At 42.3% G+C, this 17,987-nt stretch overlaps 1 protein-coding gene across 10 annotated transcripts in view; it reads right to left on the bottom strand.

Moving 5' to 3' along the window:
* The window catches only part of TSNARE1 (t-SNARE domain containing 1), a 695,137-nt gene that overhangs the window by 333,012 nt on the left and 344,138 nt on the right, over window positions 1-17,987 (bottom strand). For all 10 annotated transcript variants that reach the window (XM_074943772.1, XM_074943770.1, XM_074943767.1 and 7 more), the window contains one exon: window positions 5,803-5,893. In XM_074943772.1, coding sequence (XP_074799873.1) covers window positions 5,803-5,893 — 91 coding nt within the window. The remainder of the gene's footprint in view (window positions 1-5,802; window positions 5,894-17,987) is intronic.

The raw sequence follows: 17,987 nt of genomic DNA, 5'->3' as shown, positions 1-17,987 counted from the left end.
AACACGGCTTCTCCCAAAAACAACGAGGAGTCCTTGTGGCACCTTAGAGACTCCCATAACTTATACTGAATATACTCTAGGCAGCATTGAGAGACTTAGTAATGGATAACATGACAGTTGCAAACAATGTGCAGCTTATTTTTATCACAAACAAACACAGCCCGACAAGAGCCAAGATAGTCTTTGCTCACCATGGTACCCAGAACAAGAAAAGCACTCTCCCTTATTCATGGGCTCAGTGATTGAAAATAAAATCTCTAGTCATTAAAATCTATTTTCTGGTAGCAATATTGTCCAAGAGCCTCTTTAGCAAATGGATTTGGGGAGTCCCTCCTTTAGATGTTAGCTATTTGGGGATAACTGGAAAAAATGAGTGCTTGGTGATGGACATTAATGAAATTCCAAACACAGTCCCCACCACCCACCGCTCCTGACTGAGAACTTTGCAACTTTGCAATCCATCACCAGTGAGGACTAGCAGAATATCACAATTAGCAAGAAGGGCTGGATGAAAGGCAGAGCCATCAGCACACATGGTTTCAGGCCCCAGATCACTGCGGGTGTGTCTCCCCACCTAGTTCCAGTTCCCAGGTTGTTTAATCCACCCCCGGTAACTGTTTTGACCAAAATCCATCCAAACCCAGTCCTGCACCCACTGGAGTCAATAAGAATTTTATCACTGACTTCAAAGAGAGCAGGAGCTCTTAAAATTAGGTTTTCAGTAAAAAAGGAGGCCTCAGCCAGCAGTGCTCTAGTTCAATGGGCTGCAGCATTATGGTTCGAAGACTGAGGGTTTGGGACCAACACTATATTATTTTTTAATCAGCATGTGTGTTGGATCATCTTCCAGAAACCATCAGTGGTTCAGAAGAGTACTCTGAACCCTTGAAGTTTGCATCTTAAAATTCAAGCCCCTTGTGGGCTAAAATATTCAGGTTTGCATAGGGGTATGTTGGGAGAAAGGGAGGGGGCGTCATTTAAAAAAAAACTATAGTGTATTACAATCACTGCTCAAAAACATCTAGCAACTTTGTGCATGTTTTAGTGTTTCAGACATTGCTGAGGAATAGGGAGGTGGATTTTATAAGGGATGGGAGATGCATTATTAAATTATTAAAAATCACTTAATAACAATAATCACATCTGGCTCTTACATCACATTTCTCATCCTGAGATTTCAAAGCACTTTAGAAGATGGGAACATGATCCCCGTTTTAGAGATAGAACACCATCACTTTTGAACATGCTTTACAAACATGGATTCAGAGATATTCTCTGCCCTGAAGAACTTATCTAATGAGACCATTCAAACCTAACATTAGCCCCATAAGAAACACTGGAACCCTAGCCTGACCCAGTGTTATACAGGGGCTTTTCTGTGTGAGCCCTTTAATGTTGGTTAGAGATAGCCCCAGCATGACTGTGTGTCCAGCTAGATCAGCATCCTGCCTTCTCTCGCATGGATCCAGTCACTGGTCTATCTACACCAGAATCTTTATTCCTGATATACTATGAATTCACCCAGGTGGGCCTCCTGCCTCCAACAATTCCAGTCAATAAATGATGCTTCAAAGGAAGGTAGGAAAAAAACCCATAATGCACTTGGCTGGTGGCACATCACTGTTGGAAAAGAAAAACTTCTTGTGCAAAGCAGTACACAGAAAAATGGATCAGAAGGGACTGACCATAAAGCTTTAAATCAATGGAAGGTTTCTCATGCTATAAGAAACTTTACAAGAGGAAAACTTTGGAACACTATCCACAGATTCCTCCAGAGTGACTTAGAGACCCAGCAACCAATCCCTATCAGAGCCATCTGTTTTATATAAGGGACAAAGTCTATAGGATTACATCAAAATTTGTAGGTTAAATTATTTAAGCTACACACTGTTATAAAGGAAGAGTGAAAAAAGATTTGTTAAATTAATTGACCAGGGAGAGGAAAAGTTATTATGTGATGTCAACACAGAGTTGTGAGTTTATTTCTCCTATTACCATAAACGTTTGCATCTCTTTTCCTTTCTGCTCTTAAATATACTTTCTTTAATTTAAAAACTTTACATCCACTACAGTGAAACCTGTTCTGATCATAGCCTCCTCTGCTGGAATCCACCTGGGCTTCAAGGGCTGATAATGACATTCAAGAATAACGACAGGTTTCAGAGTAGCAGCCATGTTAGTCTGTGTTGCAAAAAGAAAAGGAGGACTTGTGGCACCTTAGAGACTAATACATTTATTTGAGCATAAGCATTCCACTGAATGCATCCGATGAAGTGAGCTGTAGCTCACGAAAGTTTATGCTCAAATAAATTTGTTAGTCTCTACGGTGCCACAAGTCCTCCTGTTCTTTATTCAAGAATAAGGCACTGCTAATATTTTTCAGCTGGCCTTATTTGACTTCCCCCTGGACCCAATTTGTGTTGCTCAAAATAACACGGGGATCTGCAGAGAATGGCCAGGCCATCACATCTCTATAAAGTCAGTGAGGCACCTTTTGTTTCATTCCAGCCAGCTTTAATCTGGCCATTCAACAGCGCCACAGTTCATTCTCTCTCTGACAAAGGCTACCGTGACCCTCGCTAGAGTATTCATTTGCTGGTACATCCTTTTCTTTACCACTCAATACAGGCAGGCAACAGGAAGAAACAATGCTTGTGCTCCTTCATAAAACAACGTGGAGTTTTACATTAACACAGCTTCAGCCCCTTAGGGAATATTTGGACAAACCCTGAGTTGGGCAGTTCAACTAATACTTGTTCTAGATGGAGGGATACTTGAAGCAGTGTCTAGGAAGGATGGAAACATGGAATTCTGGAGAACACCAGGGAGGAAGGGAGAAGATGCAGGGATAGTTTGGGGGAGCAGCAGCCCTGGACACTACAAGGAGGGCAAATGCAGAGTGGGAGAGAATGTCATAGGGGAACATCAGGGAGAAGCGTCTGTAGGGGTAGGGAGGGAGCCGAAGGTGCATGGGTGGTTTAACGGAAGGTTAGGTAGTGAAAGCTACAGGAAGAGCAGGTGTGAGGAGAGCACAGATTGCTGAGAGCACACCAGGAGAAAATCCAGTAAGGAGCAGGTATGGCTTATGGGTCTATGCTCTAGTAGTGTGGGTAAAGGACTAGAAGTTGAGAGACAGGGATTATATTCTTGTTTTAGCTACTGAATTACTGTGTTACCTGGGGTCTGTCATTTAATAAACACTCAGGTTGATTATGTTCTCCGAGATGAGCACCAAAGGTGCTTAAGCAAACTAAGCCATCATGGGGTAAAAGGGAAGATCCTCTCATGGATCACTAACTGATTAAAAGATAGGAAACAAAGGTCAGGAATAAATGGTCAGTTTTCACAAATGGAGAGAGGTAAATAGCAGGGTCCCCCAAGGATCTGTACTGGGACCAGTGCTGTTCAACATATTCATAAGTGATCTGAAAAAGGGGGTGAACAGTGAGTTGGCAAAATTTGCAGATGATAGAAAGAAATTCAAGACAGTTAAGTCCAAAGAAGACTGCGAATAGTTACAAAGGGATCTCACAAAACTGGGTGACTGAGCATCAAAATGGCAGATGAAAGTTAACGTTCATAAGCGCAAAGTAATGCACATCAGAAAATATAATCCCTACTATACATAGAAAAGGGGTCTACATTAGCTGTCACCATTCCAGAAAGAGATCTTGGAGTAACTGTGGAGAATTCTCTGAGAACATCCACCCAATATGCGGTGGCAGGCAAAAAAAGCTAACAGAATGTTAAGAACCATTAAGACACAAATAGATAAGAAGACAGAAAATATCATTGTGCCACTATATAAATCCATGGTACGCCCACACCTTGAATACTGCGTGCAGATCTGGTCATCTCAAAAGAGATATATTAGAATTCAAAAGGGTAAAAAGAAGGGCAACAAAAATGATAAGGGGGTATGGAACAGCTTCCATATCAGGAGAGATCAAAAAGACTGGGATTGGTCAATTTAGAAAAGAGATGAGTAAGGGGGGATATGATTGAGGTCTATAAAATCATTAATGGTGTGACGACAGTGAATAGGAGGTGTTGTTTAACCCTTCACGTAACACAAGAACTAGGGGGTCACCTAATTAAATCAATAGGCAGAAAGCTTAAAACAAACAAAAAGGAATGCTTCTTCACACAACACACAGCCAACCTGTGGGACTCATTGCCAAAGGATGTTGTGAAGGCCAAAAGTATAAATGGGTTAAAAAAGAACTAGATAAGTTCTTGGAGGATAGGTCCATCAACAACTATTAGCAAGATGGTCAGGGATGCAACCCAATGCTCCAGTATCCCTAAACCTCCAACTTCCAGAAACATCTGGCACGGACCACTGTCAGAGACAGGATACTGAGCTAGATGGACTATTGGTCTGATCCAGCATGGCCATTCTTATGAGCACACAACAAGCCCTGGCCTCTTCTCCAATGAGAATGAGATGGGTCACATTCAGCAGTGACATAAATGTGGTAAGTTACACATTAGAAACAAGTTGGTCAGAAAATGAGTGTAAGTGGTAAATTGTTAGAAATTACTGGACAACCAGTAGGGGTGTAACCCACACCAATTTGGGGGAGTCAATGGGAGATGCACCCGCTTATGTTAGGAGCTTCTTCTCCTTCTCCTTCTTTCCTATGTCTGATGTAGAGCAGCAACTATAGTTTCACCTGAAGTGGATCAAGCCAAATGGCTACATCAGGGGTAGCAGAATTTATTGCGGTAATGCCTCCTTCTTATTTATAAATTGGGCAGGAGGTAGCGATATGTTCGATGGTCTGTTGTGGGGAATCACACTTGCACACTGGGAAGTTCTTGATTTTCAATTTGTGCATTAGATGTCTGCATCTGCCAAGGTTGGTTCAGATTTGGTTCAGAGTTGACCAAGATAACTATGGAAGGTCAAACCCAGGAACCTTCGGCATGGGATCCAGCACAAGATACTTATTTTTTAAGTCTTGTTTAGCCCAACCTGCTTTCTAATCATAGCCTGATTGCATGTGGCTAAATAAATGTTCCCAGAGAGGCTTGCAGGACTTATGACATTGCAGGGGGCATTATCAAGGTCTTGATGGATAGGGGCTGAATATGCCCCTGCGAAAATTGGGGCTGGCATGGTATAAATTATAATATGGTGAGGAATTACTTTAAGTTACAAAGTGAGGCTTTGAACCCCTGTCTCCCCCCTCCTGGGTGAGTGTTCTACCTACCGGGCCACTGGGTGTAAGGGGACCACCAGCAGCATCCTTTGTGTGAGTTTCAGCATGCTCTGATTTTCCCCTCTCTGCCTCTCAGTATGTAAATTGAACATATTTGCACTCAATGAATGCCACACCATGCAACTGTCACTCCTTCATCACTTACATCCACTTTCACCTATTTGTAGACTCACTCGTACCCAGTGTGAAATTTGCTCCTCTCTTGACATCATCACTAACTAGTGCCTAGGGACTTCCATGGGACCTTCCCCTGCTACTCCAGTTGACATGTGGGCTCTTAAGTTTTAAACACAGTGTAGGAAAGAGCTGGGATTTCACTATGTGACTACAGACTTCTAATTTAATGAGAGCCAGCCTCAGGAGAGAGCTCTTTCCACAAGTCCTCAGAGGTCCCTTGAATCTGTTTTGCAATGATGATTTATCGAGGCAGCATGCAATTCAACACTATCACCGTATCAAAACAAAGAAAATTATAAAGATACCGAGCTCAGCAACTTTAAGGCACTTGCTGCCCACCACTTATCTTTAAAAAACAAAACCAAACTTTTATCTAAATGGCATCTCAAAAGGCACATACCCTAGATGAGCCTCTGACAATCTCAGACAGCTGCTTGATAGCTTTGGTGCTGGTAGTAATGGTTTTATTGGTCTCTTGCTGTGTTGCATGCCTGTAGAAAAAAAAGAGACCATGCAAATTACAATTACAATTTAATTTTATAATGACTCACTCAAATAACTCTCATAACACACTCCTGCTATAACACCAATATACACACAGGCTATGCTATGAAGCTGTGATGGCAGGTATACATAACAGAAGCAGCAACATGAAGGTTGGATAATAGTAAATGTTAGAGAGGGGATCCAGCAAATGGTCACCTGTTGTAGTCAGCAAGAGATATGGGTTGGGATCTGTGGTTTAATATGGGATGGTGCAAAGGGAGTCAGTGGTGGGTAGAGGGAAGCAGACAGACTGTTACATATAGCTGCTTTGGCAATAACAAAGGAGGAGAGGAAGGCTGAACAGAAAGAGAGAAAAAGAAAAAGAGGGTCGAGAACAGAAAGAGATGTGATGAAGGAGCTAGACGAGGACGAAGTCGGTAAGCTTGAGGTTTGGTATTCTGACCTGTAATTTACACCAAGAGGGTACTACCAGTTGGTAAGGTGCACATAATGCAGTTGTGGGTACAGGCGGTTAAATATGCTAGCAAGAAGCAAGACTAATCCATTCTGTTATCTGACTCTCCAGTGGGCATGATTATTATTTCTTGGATTTACTGAGTGCTGACAGCCTGCTCCCTGCTGCGCAGTGCAGAGGGAGACACAGAGGGCTACATGAGGGCATTGCCATGGAAGATCTAGAAGACATATTCTGTATCAAGGAGTAAAAGTAGGTCAGGATGAGGTTTAGCAGGGGGATTTAGGCGCTGCAATGCAACTACAAGGTTAGGCAACAGTTGTGCGGTGGTTTTGTGAATTCCAGTGGCACCTAAATGTTGGATTTAGGCACTCAAAGTGGCAGTTAGATGCCTAATTCTCCCTGATGACACTAGTCCAGACTCCGCCCAAAGAAGTTTAACAGCTAAATCAAACAGGGCTGTCAGCAGGTAGATATTAATCCCAACCCCTCACTCGTATTGTATTGCTCATTTCTGCTGGAAGGGTGAAGTCTTATTAAAAGTTGGGCAGAAAGGTGAAAAACAAGTGCATAAATTACACGTGAACAGAACAATTACTTCTTAAAAATAGGCTTCCAATACCTTACTGGTTATCCAACGTAATAGAAGAACAGAGAAATCACCTGAATACATGCACAGCAGATCACTACATGAGGCTTAGAAGTCATTTTTACATGGCCATATGCAGCCATTTTTACACGGTCCTATGCAGCCAATCTATCAAGTTAGTAATCAAACGTATCATGTTTGCATTAGAAATACAGATCCACCTATTATGTTCTCTACCAAACTCAAGCAGAGGAAAAGGCCTGGTAGTTTTGAAGAGAAGTAACACAGATTCCTGAGACATCTGGAGAAAATCACCTTTTTGCCACTTCAGTGGCACACTGCAACCAGAGTCCATAGTATCTCTATGGAGTGATGAGAGGGCAAACAAAAGAGACAATCATTTATCCTGCTGCTATCACACCACACAACCTGGGCCTGTAATTAATGGATAGTAGTTCATACAGAAAATAAACACACATAGGTCGTCCGTTCCACAGCCCCACTGTGCCACCCACCCACCCACAGATGTCCCTGTTTTGGGCCCACTACCACACTCTACCCCAGGACTACAGGCACTGTCAAAAGGTGTTCTCTTCCAGGCCCTCAGGTCCAGCCCTTCTAGCTCCTTCTTTTTGGAACAAACCCAGCTCAAAAAGAAAGTCTTTCCAGGGCACAAATATATTTTCATCCCCAGCCTCCTCTTTTGGTGGTCAGGGCAGCCTCATCCCCCTCTTTGGCTTCCTCTTCCTGTCTGGGATATAAAGCAGCTGGGCCTGGCTGCCTGATGAGCTCCAGCTGCCTTATCCTTCTAGCATCTCTTCTCTTCCCTGCCTCTTCTTTGACTCCATCCAAGAATCACATGGAGAAAGCACTGCAGAAAAGGACCTGGGGTTACAGTAGACGAGAAGCTGGATATGAGTCAACAGTGTGCCCTTGTTGCCAAGAAGGCCAATGGCATTTTGGGATGTATAAGTAGGGGCATAGCGAGCAGATCGAGGGACGTGATCGTTCCCCTCTATTCGGCATTGGTGAGGCCTCATCTGGAGTACTGTGTCCAGTTTTGGGCCCCACTCTACAAGAAGGATGTGGAAAAATTGAAGAGAGTCCAGCGGAGGGTAACAAAAATGATTAGGGGGCTGGAGCACATGACTTATGAGGAGATGCTGAGGGAACTGGGACTGTTTAGTCTGCAGAAGAGAAGAATGAGGAGGGATTTGATAGCAGCCTTCAAGTACCTGAAAGGGGGTTCCAAAGAGGATGGAGCTAGACTGTTCTCAGTGGTAGCAGATGACAGAACAAGGAGTAATGGTCTCAAGTTGCAGTGGGGGAGGTTTAGGTTGGATATTAGGAAAAACTTTTTCACTAGGAGAGTGGTGAAGCACTGGAATGCATTACCTAGGGAGGTGGTGGAATTTCCTTAGAATCATAGAATATCAGGGTTGGAAGGGACCTCAGGAGATCATCTATTTATGATTCCAATAATTCCTTATTGGAATAATAATTGTTAGATTATTGTTAGATTCCAAACCTCCCTCCCTACCATAGAATAATAGAATATCAGGGTTGGAGGGAACCTCAAAAGGTCATCTAGTCCAACCTCCTGCTCAAAGCAGGACCAACACCAACTAAATTATCCCAGCCAGGGCTTTGTCAAGCCTGACCTTAAAAACCTCTAAGGAAGGTGCATGACTTCCATGAGTGAGGGTTCCATGATTGAGCCTTTAACAAATATTTCCTTTTAATATAGAACAAGACACTAGAGTTGATCCTCAGTCACCTTCTTAACCTCAAAAAACTGTCTATCTACAGAAGTTGGAAATTTCCATATGGACAATCCCCATCCCAAAAGTAAAAGGCCTCATTAATTCTATACATTCAATTATTTTCAATGTCTGAAGTTGAGTAAAAGCCCAGCTTTGTTTGGATTCCAATACAAATTTTGACCTTACATACAATATATCAGCAGTTCTCAAACTGTGAGTCGGGACCCCAAAGTGGGTCACAACCACATTTTAATGGGGTTGCCAGGGCCAGTATTAGACTTGCTAGGACCCAGGGCTGAAGTTGAAGTCCAAGCTCCACACCCACCGGGGCGGCAGGGCTTGGCTGCCTCCCCTTCTCCCAGATGGGGGTGGCGGGGCTCAGGTTGCAGACCTCCCCACCCCCACCTGGGGCAGTGGGGCTCAGGCTCTGACCCCCCCCCTCCCAGGGTCATGTAGTAGTAACTTTATTGTCAGAAGGGGATCGCTGTGCCATGAAGTTTGAGAACCCCTGCAGTACATAATACATTCAAGTCTGGCATAAACTTGTAACTTGGATCCTTCAATTTGTCTGCCTTAAAAAAATTGCTTTCCATCCCCCTTTTCAAACACATTTTTAACAACGCTGTCGTGCTCAACTTTGGTAGTTGCAAGTGTGTTGTCAGCATAATTAACTTACTATGCTTCAGCCTCAGAGATACATTCAGAAATCAGACAGTGATTATATTTAATTTACATTAAATGCTATTAAGATCTTCATTAAAAATAAAGGCCTTGGAATTCCACCTCCTGCAGCATTTTATTTTACTTTAATATGTAACGGTAATAAGATAGGCAGCTACTATTATTATTATTACTATTAGCTTCCTCCATATCCCTCTCCCTATGGAACTGTGCAAGTTAATTAAAGGGGTGTCTCAGATTAACACAATTTCATTTCAGCCACACACTAGTAAGTTAAATATATGATCGATACAGATATAGAGTGAATATTTTATATATGCTGAAAAGAACTACAGTGGCTATCATGATGTACTGCAGCACTACAAATGGGATGGAATTCTCTTAGGAGGAGTAAAGTTTTCTGATTTGTGTGCGTTTATACGAAAGGATGCAAAGATACTGTACTCTATAAACCACCGGTGGTGAGAGCTTAGCCCACATAATTCTACAATCAAACCCATGGCTGCCATTTTCTTTAATATGGAATTATGGCCCATTGGATGTATAGTTCCTAGCATGCAGTTCAGACAGGTCCTAGACTAAGAATTGCTTATTTGTAGGCACTAAGTAATGGTATGAACTAGGAACTGTGATCTTAGATTGTATTCCCAGCCCTGCCACTGACTTGCTGTGTGATTTTAGTCAAGCCATTTTTGCTTCAATTTACCAAAGCTGTGCTTCATTTATCCAGTTTTAAAATGAGCTCAAGTGAGAGTCAAGCAAAGTGATCTCTCCATTTCCCTCATCTACCTCACCGGGGTGTAATGAAGCATGTTCAGTATTGTTTGTACAAGGTTTTGAGATTCTTAGTGAAAAACAAAGTACAAAATATGATCAGACCCTTAGGACTGACTTCAAATGAAGCAGCAGAGAGTTAGAGAAAACAAAGGGGTTCATCATGTTTATCTTCCCCTCCATCTGAGGCTCCCTGCCATAAACAACCCCAGGGATGGATTTACATGCCAGTTCCAGAGGTGAAAGGCCACATACTAATCCAATTAAACATACAGTTTCACTTTACATTGTTTTTTAGGATTACACTTGTAAAAGGCTCAAAAAGGAAATTACTTAACACTGGCTCCAAGCTCACTAAACAAACAGCAAAACAAGACAATTTCAAAGAGAAAAAGTGACTCGATACTTCAAAAGGGACAAAAAGAAGTTGTTAGTGGGAGATTAAATTCATTATTCTGTTAGATCCTAAAAATCATGGATTGAACGGAGACACTGCATTTATGGCTTATTACAACAATCTGTAACCCACTAAGCCCTTCTTTTTGTCCTATGACTGCAGAGACATTAATGGGCCACTCTACCTTAAATGGTCCCTTACAATATGTGCTATTTATGCGAAACACTCTGTTCTACCTTGCTATGAGTACCTATCCCAGACCCGAACAAGAGCTATGTGTGGACTGAAAGCTTGTCTCTCTCACCAACAGAAGGTGATCCAAATAAAAGATATTCTCTCACCCACCCTGTCTCTCTAGTTTGCTTATGTCATATGAGTTGGCAGGGTCTCAGAACAGCTTCAGCTCATATCAGGAATCTACAGACACACTGCGGACAGTACCAGAAAGTCTGAAATTAATACCAGAAGAACGCAGTGACTTTAATAATCATTTAATGTTCAGCCTATTTTTGGAAAAGAATTTAGGATGAGAGAAGAACCCATAATTGCTATTTCTAGGATGGCCAGGAGCCTTCTGATATGAGGCTGCATTTCAAAACACGCTTTCTTAAAAGGAGCATACACACTCACTGCATGAAAGATTTTCAAAGCAACTGGGGGATTTAACCACACAAGTCTGATTATTTTAAAAACGTGTGTGTGCACGTGAACACAAACAACACTAAAAAAAACTATGTTAAAAATGGTTTCAGAGTAACAGCCATGTTAGTCTGTATTCGCAAAAAGAAAAGGAGTACTTGTGGCACCTTAGAGACTAACCAATTTATTTGAGCATAAGCTTTCGTGAGCTACAGCTCACTTAAGCTTTCGTGAGCTACAGCTCACTTCATCTGATGAAGTGAGCTGTAGCTCACGAAAGCTTATGCTCAAATAAATTGGTTAGTCTCTAAGGTGCCACAAGTACTCCTTTTCTTTTTATGTTAAAAATGTCACAGCTGTGAAGTCAAGCACTCAAGAGTATTGAGATTGAACCTGGGGGCCTTCATTCACACTGACCTCTTTGTTTGGAATAAACCTCCACTTTTCTCCATCATGTGACCCCTTTACATCTCTCCTTAAAAGCCACCTCCTTCCAGGAATTCTTTCTATCTCCTTCTCCTCATCAGTAATCTCACCACTCTCTCCTTTACTTGAACTATTGTTCAATATCAGGTCTCTGTTTTGTCTGCCTGAGGCTATGTCTACACTGGCAATTGAATGACAAAACTTTTGTCTTTCAGAGATGTTTTTTTAAAAAAAAAACCCTGAAAGACAAAAGTTTTGCCTTGACAAGTGCCAGTATGAACAGAGCGCTGTCAGCAGGAGTGCTCTCCTGTGGACAAAGCTAACCCTGCTCATTGGGTAGAAAAGTCTTAGAGTGTAACTTCTTTGGGGCAGGTGACATACTATATTGCATGTACACGGTCATTTATGATGCTATACAAATGATTATTGAGAAGTTACAGAGAGCATTTTAAGTCTGGGCAAATGCAGCTGTGACCCCAGACGTTGCTCCATCATTCCTGATTAGTAAGCCATGACTTCTTATCTTCTGTGCAAAATCCTACCTCTTCAGCAGGCTGAAAGGAGTAAACACACATTATTATGGAAGTACAGCTGTTGGGGTAGATGCAGACATGCACACAGGGGTCTAAAAGGTTGCATCAGCCATACACAAAATATTTAGATGTCAGCAACAAGCACAGTAATAACACACTGGATAGAGCTAGACTGATGCATTCAGGACATTTTCAGGATAATCACTGGCAGCTATTTTTGACAGGTCAAGTCCCCAGCTGAAAGTTCACAGTTGGGGCATGGTGGAGATTACAGATAAGATTGTGTGGATAGATACCACATATTGCCAAGAAAGGGGATATCATGGCACCCTCCCTTTAGATACCATTTCTCTAAACCAATTTATGGAGTTTACAACACCTTAACTATCAAATATCATCATAATAACCTAGAATTTATACTGCTTCTTATATCAAAAAGGATCTTAGAGCACTTTATAAATTACATACAATATAAGGAATCCTTTCATCCGCTACAGCAAGACAGCTACCTCTGGTGACAACTCTTCAATCAACATGGCAGCATTTTATGCTCATTTTGCACAACTTTAAATGACTACTCAGGGGCTAGGGCCATACAGAATTAGGTCCAGCAACTTGACACAACAGTTCAGCACGCGAACTGAAGACTAAAGCACATGATTAAAACCAGAATTGAGACAGGGACTTGTTTGCAACAGTTATGCCACCAACACTGTAGCCAAAGCTCTGTTTTCGAGGGGCGGTGGAAGAGGGAATAGAGGGGGAGAAGCACACTTTAGAAAGGGTACAGCTGATTTCTCTTACACACATCTGCGCCCTAACAAAAGAGCAATACCATGGTTTTCAGGTACATGTCAAGAATATATCTATAAGTACCTACATGGAGAACAAATATTTAATAATGGGCTCTTCAACCTAGCAGAGGAAGGTATCACACGATCCAATGTCTGGAAGTTGAAGTTATACACATTCAGATGGCAAATAGGAGCATAAATTTTGAACTGTGAGAGTAATTAACCATTGGAACAATTTACCAAGGGTTGTGGTGGATTCTTCATCACTGGCAATTTTTAAATCAAGATTGGATTTTTTTTTTCTATAAGATCTGCTCCAGGAATTATTTTGGTGAAGTTCTATGGTTTCTGTTATACAGAAGGACAGATTTGGGGTTGCCAACTTGGTAATATTTAAAAACCAGACACTCCAGCAGGAGTGCCGGAATCTCTCTTGCCCCAACTCTTCCACCCAACGACCCACGCCTGCCATGCCTCTTCCCCCAAGGCCCTGCCCCCATCTACTCCTCTTTCCCCCTCCCCCTCATCACTTGCTACTTTTCCCCTCCCCCTGCCCGGGTCAGGAGGGACTTGCCTGCAGAGCCAGGGCTGGGAGCTGCAGCCGCCCGACGCAGGTAGGAGGTGGCCCCAGCTGAGTAGGGGCTGGCATGGGTGGTGACCCAGCACCTCCCCGCCTCCAGTAACTACACTTTGGGTATCCAGTCAGTAGATCTTACTGGACACTGTCAGGTCTCCTTTTTGACCAGACTTTTTTGGGCACCTGGCCACCCTAGTCAGACTAGATTATTACAATGGTCCCTTCTGGCCTTGGAAGCTATGAATCTATGAATATTTACTGTGCCCGCTTAAACTTCTTTAGATTTTCTATCCCATTTGGTGTCTAAGATTTGCAGAGCAACTGAACAATTTTATGCATTTAGAAGTTGGTGATCAAGGAGGTCTGACTATAATTAAGACAGGTAGCATACTCTATCGTATACTATATGCTCATAAGATGATACTCTGGTTAAGATCTTTTGCACAGCAACTGGAAAGTGTAGCACAAATTGTAATTTGTTTTTCTAAAAGAAAACGAAAAACTACTGTTTACTATGTGGGGAGATGGGTTATATGACTGTAACAGATTGTACACCTGTGTCCACACCCTACATACTATTGTAATAATCTTTGTACAAAGTATGCCTTGTGAGGTATCATTTGAAAACTCATAATTTGCTGGTCATTATTGCCCTGATAGAATATGTGTGGCAATGTCGTGTTATAAGATTTCCCTTTATAATGTTATTAACACATGTTCCAAACCACAGCCCTACCCAAGCAGAACTTGGCAAACAGGAATGTGTACACTGCCAAATTTGCATTTAAGCAGTAAACAGAGTCATCAAGCAGGAAGGGGAGACAAAGGAAGCTCCAACAGGTGGGAAAAAACAGCAGGGAACATCTTCCCACATAAACTCTTTTTCTCCTGAATCTCGGCTTGAAATGTTTTTCAAGGGGAAGACTAACACTATAAAAAGGAAGGACAAACACCCCAAGGCCCCCCTCTCTTTCCTCCTGACCATCTCATTCACAGAACCAGAAGCCACAAAGGAAGCATTCACTGGATTCTGGGAGAAGGGATCCTGACTTAAGAAGTTTGGTCAGTAAGACTGCTGAAAGAAAATGGTGAGAAAAATTTGTTTTGAATTTAACATAGTTTGTTAAGTTAGGCACCAGTTGCATTTTAGCTTTATTTTTCTTGTAACTGTATCTGATCCTTATGCCTCATTACTTGTACTCACTTAAAATCTCTTTCTAGTTAAAAAAACTTGTTTTACTGTTTTATCCAATCCAGTCTGTTTAAATTGAAGTGTCTGGGAAACTACATTTGACGTGGCAAGTTGTCTGAATATTATTTCTGTTAAAGAAATAACAGACTTTATATAAACAAGAGCGGGCTGGGGGGTATAAGACATACATACCTGGGGGGTGGAATCTAAGGCTGGAGGTGTGCTGGGGTCACCCTGCCGAATAACCCAGGCTGGTAAGAGCCAAGGTGTGGCTATCTGGCTGCCACACACACACACACAGACGTAGCTGGGAGTGACTCGCATACTGGAGGCTGTTTGTTAGCAGTCCAGGCTGGAGGCTACAGCAGCAAACATTGTAAAGGGCACCCCATGTTAGAGGGTAGTGGTGACATAGTGACATATTGGTCTGGATTGTACCCTGGTATGATACAATGATCTCAAATCTCTGGTTCAAGCGTTGATATGCTGAGCATCTGCATTTACGTATGTTCCTTACATTCTTTAGTTGTCAGGAGCATGAAAACAAGAAGGCACACCACGGAAGTGTAAGGAAATCATTATTTAAACATTAAGATTGTTACCATTTTCCTTTATGTCGTAGGGCCTGCTTCTGTGAAGCACTGAAGTCAATGGGAGTTGAGAATGCTCAGCATCGCACAGGATTGGGCCCATAAATTATAAACATTTGTATATTTAATTTTACATGCATAAAAATTTGCATAGCTTCAGACATTCCTCTAGTCTTCAAACTCTACTGACCACGGGAACAGCTACAGTGGCAAGAAGTACTCCTGAGATTCCTTGATAGACCCCAGGAGAGAAGAGTGACTTGATCACAGTCCATAAGTACCTGCATGGGCAACAAACAATTGCTAATCTAGCACACAAAAACATAAGAAGGTCCAATGACATGAAAAGTTGTTAATCTAGTAGACAAAGATATAGATTCAATATCAAAATACAGATCCAAGATCCAACAACAAAAACCAATGACCAGCTCCTGAGATTCCCAGTGGAGCAATGTTGCAAAGTATTGTCACAGCACCATCAGACTAGTCCAAAACAATGCCAGTTTACACCAGCTGAGGATCCTGCTCAATGAAATGAATTGTTCTATTAAGACACACTTGCATATAGTAATGCAACTGCTGCTGCAGTAAGAGCCTTTAAATGGAGAGCACAGAATAACCAACTATAACTGGTGAATTAATGTGCTATGGCCAAGGTGCAATATCGTGCCTTATCCTCTAGAGTTTCTGCTGTTGCTTGCATATGCAGAGAGAAGTTAAAGCACAATGCATCTTTCAACTGAGCATTTATTGCAAAAGCAAACAGAAGAAAGGCAAGCTGGAAGAGGTAGTTATTTAATCAAGTTTTAGAGTACTTTTGCTGTATCATTAAGTCTCAACAGTAAGAGCTAAATCCACTTGTTTTACCTCCAAGGCAGAGCTCTACACTGTTTTATGTTCACGTCTAGGACCTGCTGCTCCACTGACTTGCTCTTTGTGCAGTCATTTACATCTGGGCAAAGGGAGTGCAAAACAGTACAACTGTAATCTGGCAATTGATACGCCTACTTCACATAGGAGCAAATTAGTCAAAGTACAAGTCGGGGAGAACTGGGCCACTGGTTTCCAGTTTCAGCCATGAAGTTAAGTATACCATACATTTCTGTGGTGCCATTCATCCCAAGTGATCCCAGGGTTTTTTAAAGGAAAAGGAAGCACTTCACCTGCCACAGAAATGCAGCCATCTCTAGGGCAGGACATGGCAAGAATTCAATGAAGCACAGCTATATTACTCAATAGTTTAGGACTGAGATATACTGTATCCAGTTCTAGTTACACAGAGAATGTTACGAAGGCAGAGTGTATTTACATAAACCAGAATTTGGCCAGGACATGGTAGGTAAGCCCCTAATCCTTGCAGAAACTTCCAGGGGCTCTATAATGTCTAACTGTGAGGAACTCCACTTTACATCTCTCACTAAAAAACACAGACATATCCAGCAACACTGTAAGAGGGAGAAGGTTACATTTTTCATTCCAATCAGAGATCATACTCCACAATCGTATTAAATATTTACAGGCAGCTGACCACTAGCCCTCACCAAGAAATATGAAATCAGAATGAACCCAGAACACGACCCTGTGGGCTTACCAACACCTCTGAACTTTACATCAAACTAGTAATAAATTCCACTTCTGGTTACTTTGTCATTCTCTCTCCCACTCCTCTCTATTTTTGCCAAATGTGCAGCAATTCCCGTACCACCTCATTTCCCAATAAGACGGTCAGTTGGAACCACAGCAAATGTCTTGCTACAGCTAAGCTATGTCACATACACCACTTTCCATTTAACCACTAAGCTTGTTAGTTTATCAAGGAAAGAAATTAAATTAATTGGCCGTAATTTGGTTTTGCGAACCCCTGGTTGCCTGGTGTTTATCACCTTATTTTCCTCCAGGTGCTTACAAATTGACTACTTCATTAATTGTTCTTGCTGTTTACGTGGTACTGAAGTTAAACTTACTGGTATGCAATTTCCTAGGTCCTACTTTCCCCCACCTTCAAAAAAAATGGCTGCTTGTCCATTTCCAATCCGTTGGGACCTCCCCTGCCCTCAGTGAGCTCTGATAAATAATTGCCAGTGGTTCCAGTGTCACTGTTGCTAATCCCTTTAGCATTCCAGGGTGAATTTCATCAAACCCTGAGGATTTGGGCTCCATAGCTTATTCTTTCCCAGTTCTGCCTTGTGACGTCTGCATTTCCTGAATGGGTGACAGGAGACAGGTCACTTGATGATTACCTGTCCTGTTCATCCCCTCTGGGGCACCTGGCTCTGGTCCCTGTTGGAAGACAGGATACTGGGTCAGATGGACCTTTGATCTGACCCAGTGTGGTTGTTCTTACTTTCTTATGTCCCCCATTAATGACTACACTGTGCCTAACAGACTGCAGTAGTATGGAGGCACACAATCCTGGCAGCAGCATTTTCATGCATCAGCCAGAAAATGTCCACACACAGCTGCTGCTACATGCTTTTTCCAGAGTGCTGAGTGCATTCCTCACCTGCCAGCACAGCTCAGATGGGTGGTGCAGAGCTAGGGTAGTTCTGCCATATGACTACAGGGGCCGCCGGAGAAGAGGGTGTCTTGGAGCTGACAGCTGCAGCTTTCAGAGTATGGGTTTAGGGTAATGTGCTCCACTAACTGCAGTGGGCTAGTGTGATGGCAAT

This window comes from Natator depressus, chromosome 2 (genome assembly GCF_965152275.1).
Source record: "Natator depressus isolate rNatDep1 chromosome 2, rNatDep2.hap1, whole genome shotgun sequence".
Classification (NCBI taxonomy): Eukaryota; Metazoa; Chordata; order Testudines; family Cheloniidae; genus Natator; species Natator depressus.
Note: the sequence above shows the minus strand (reverse complement) of the source record. Positions and strands in the feature narration are given on the sequence as shown.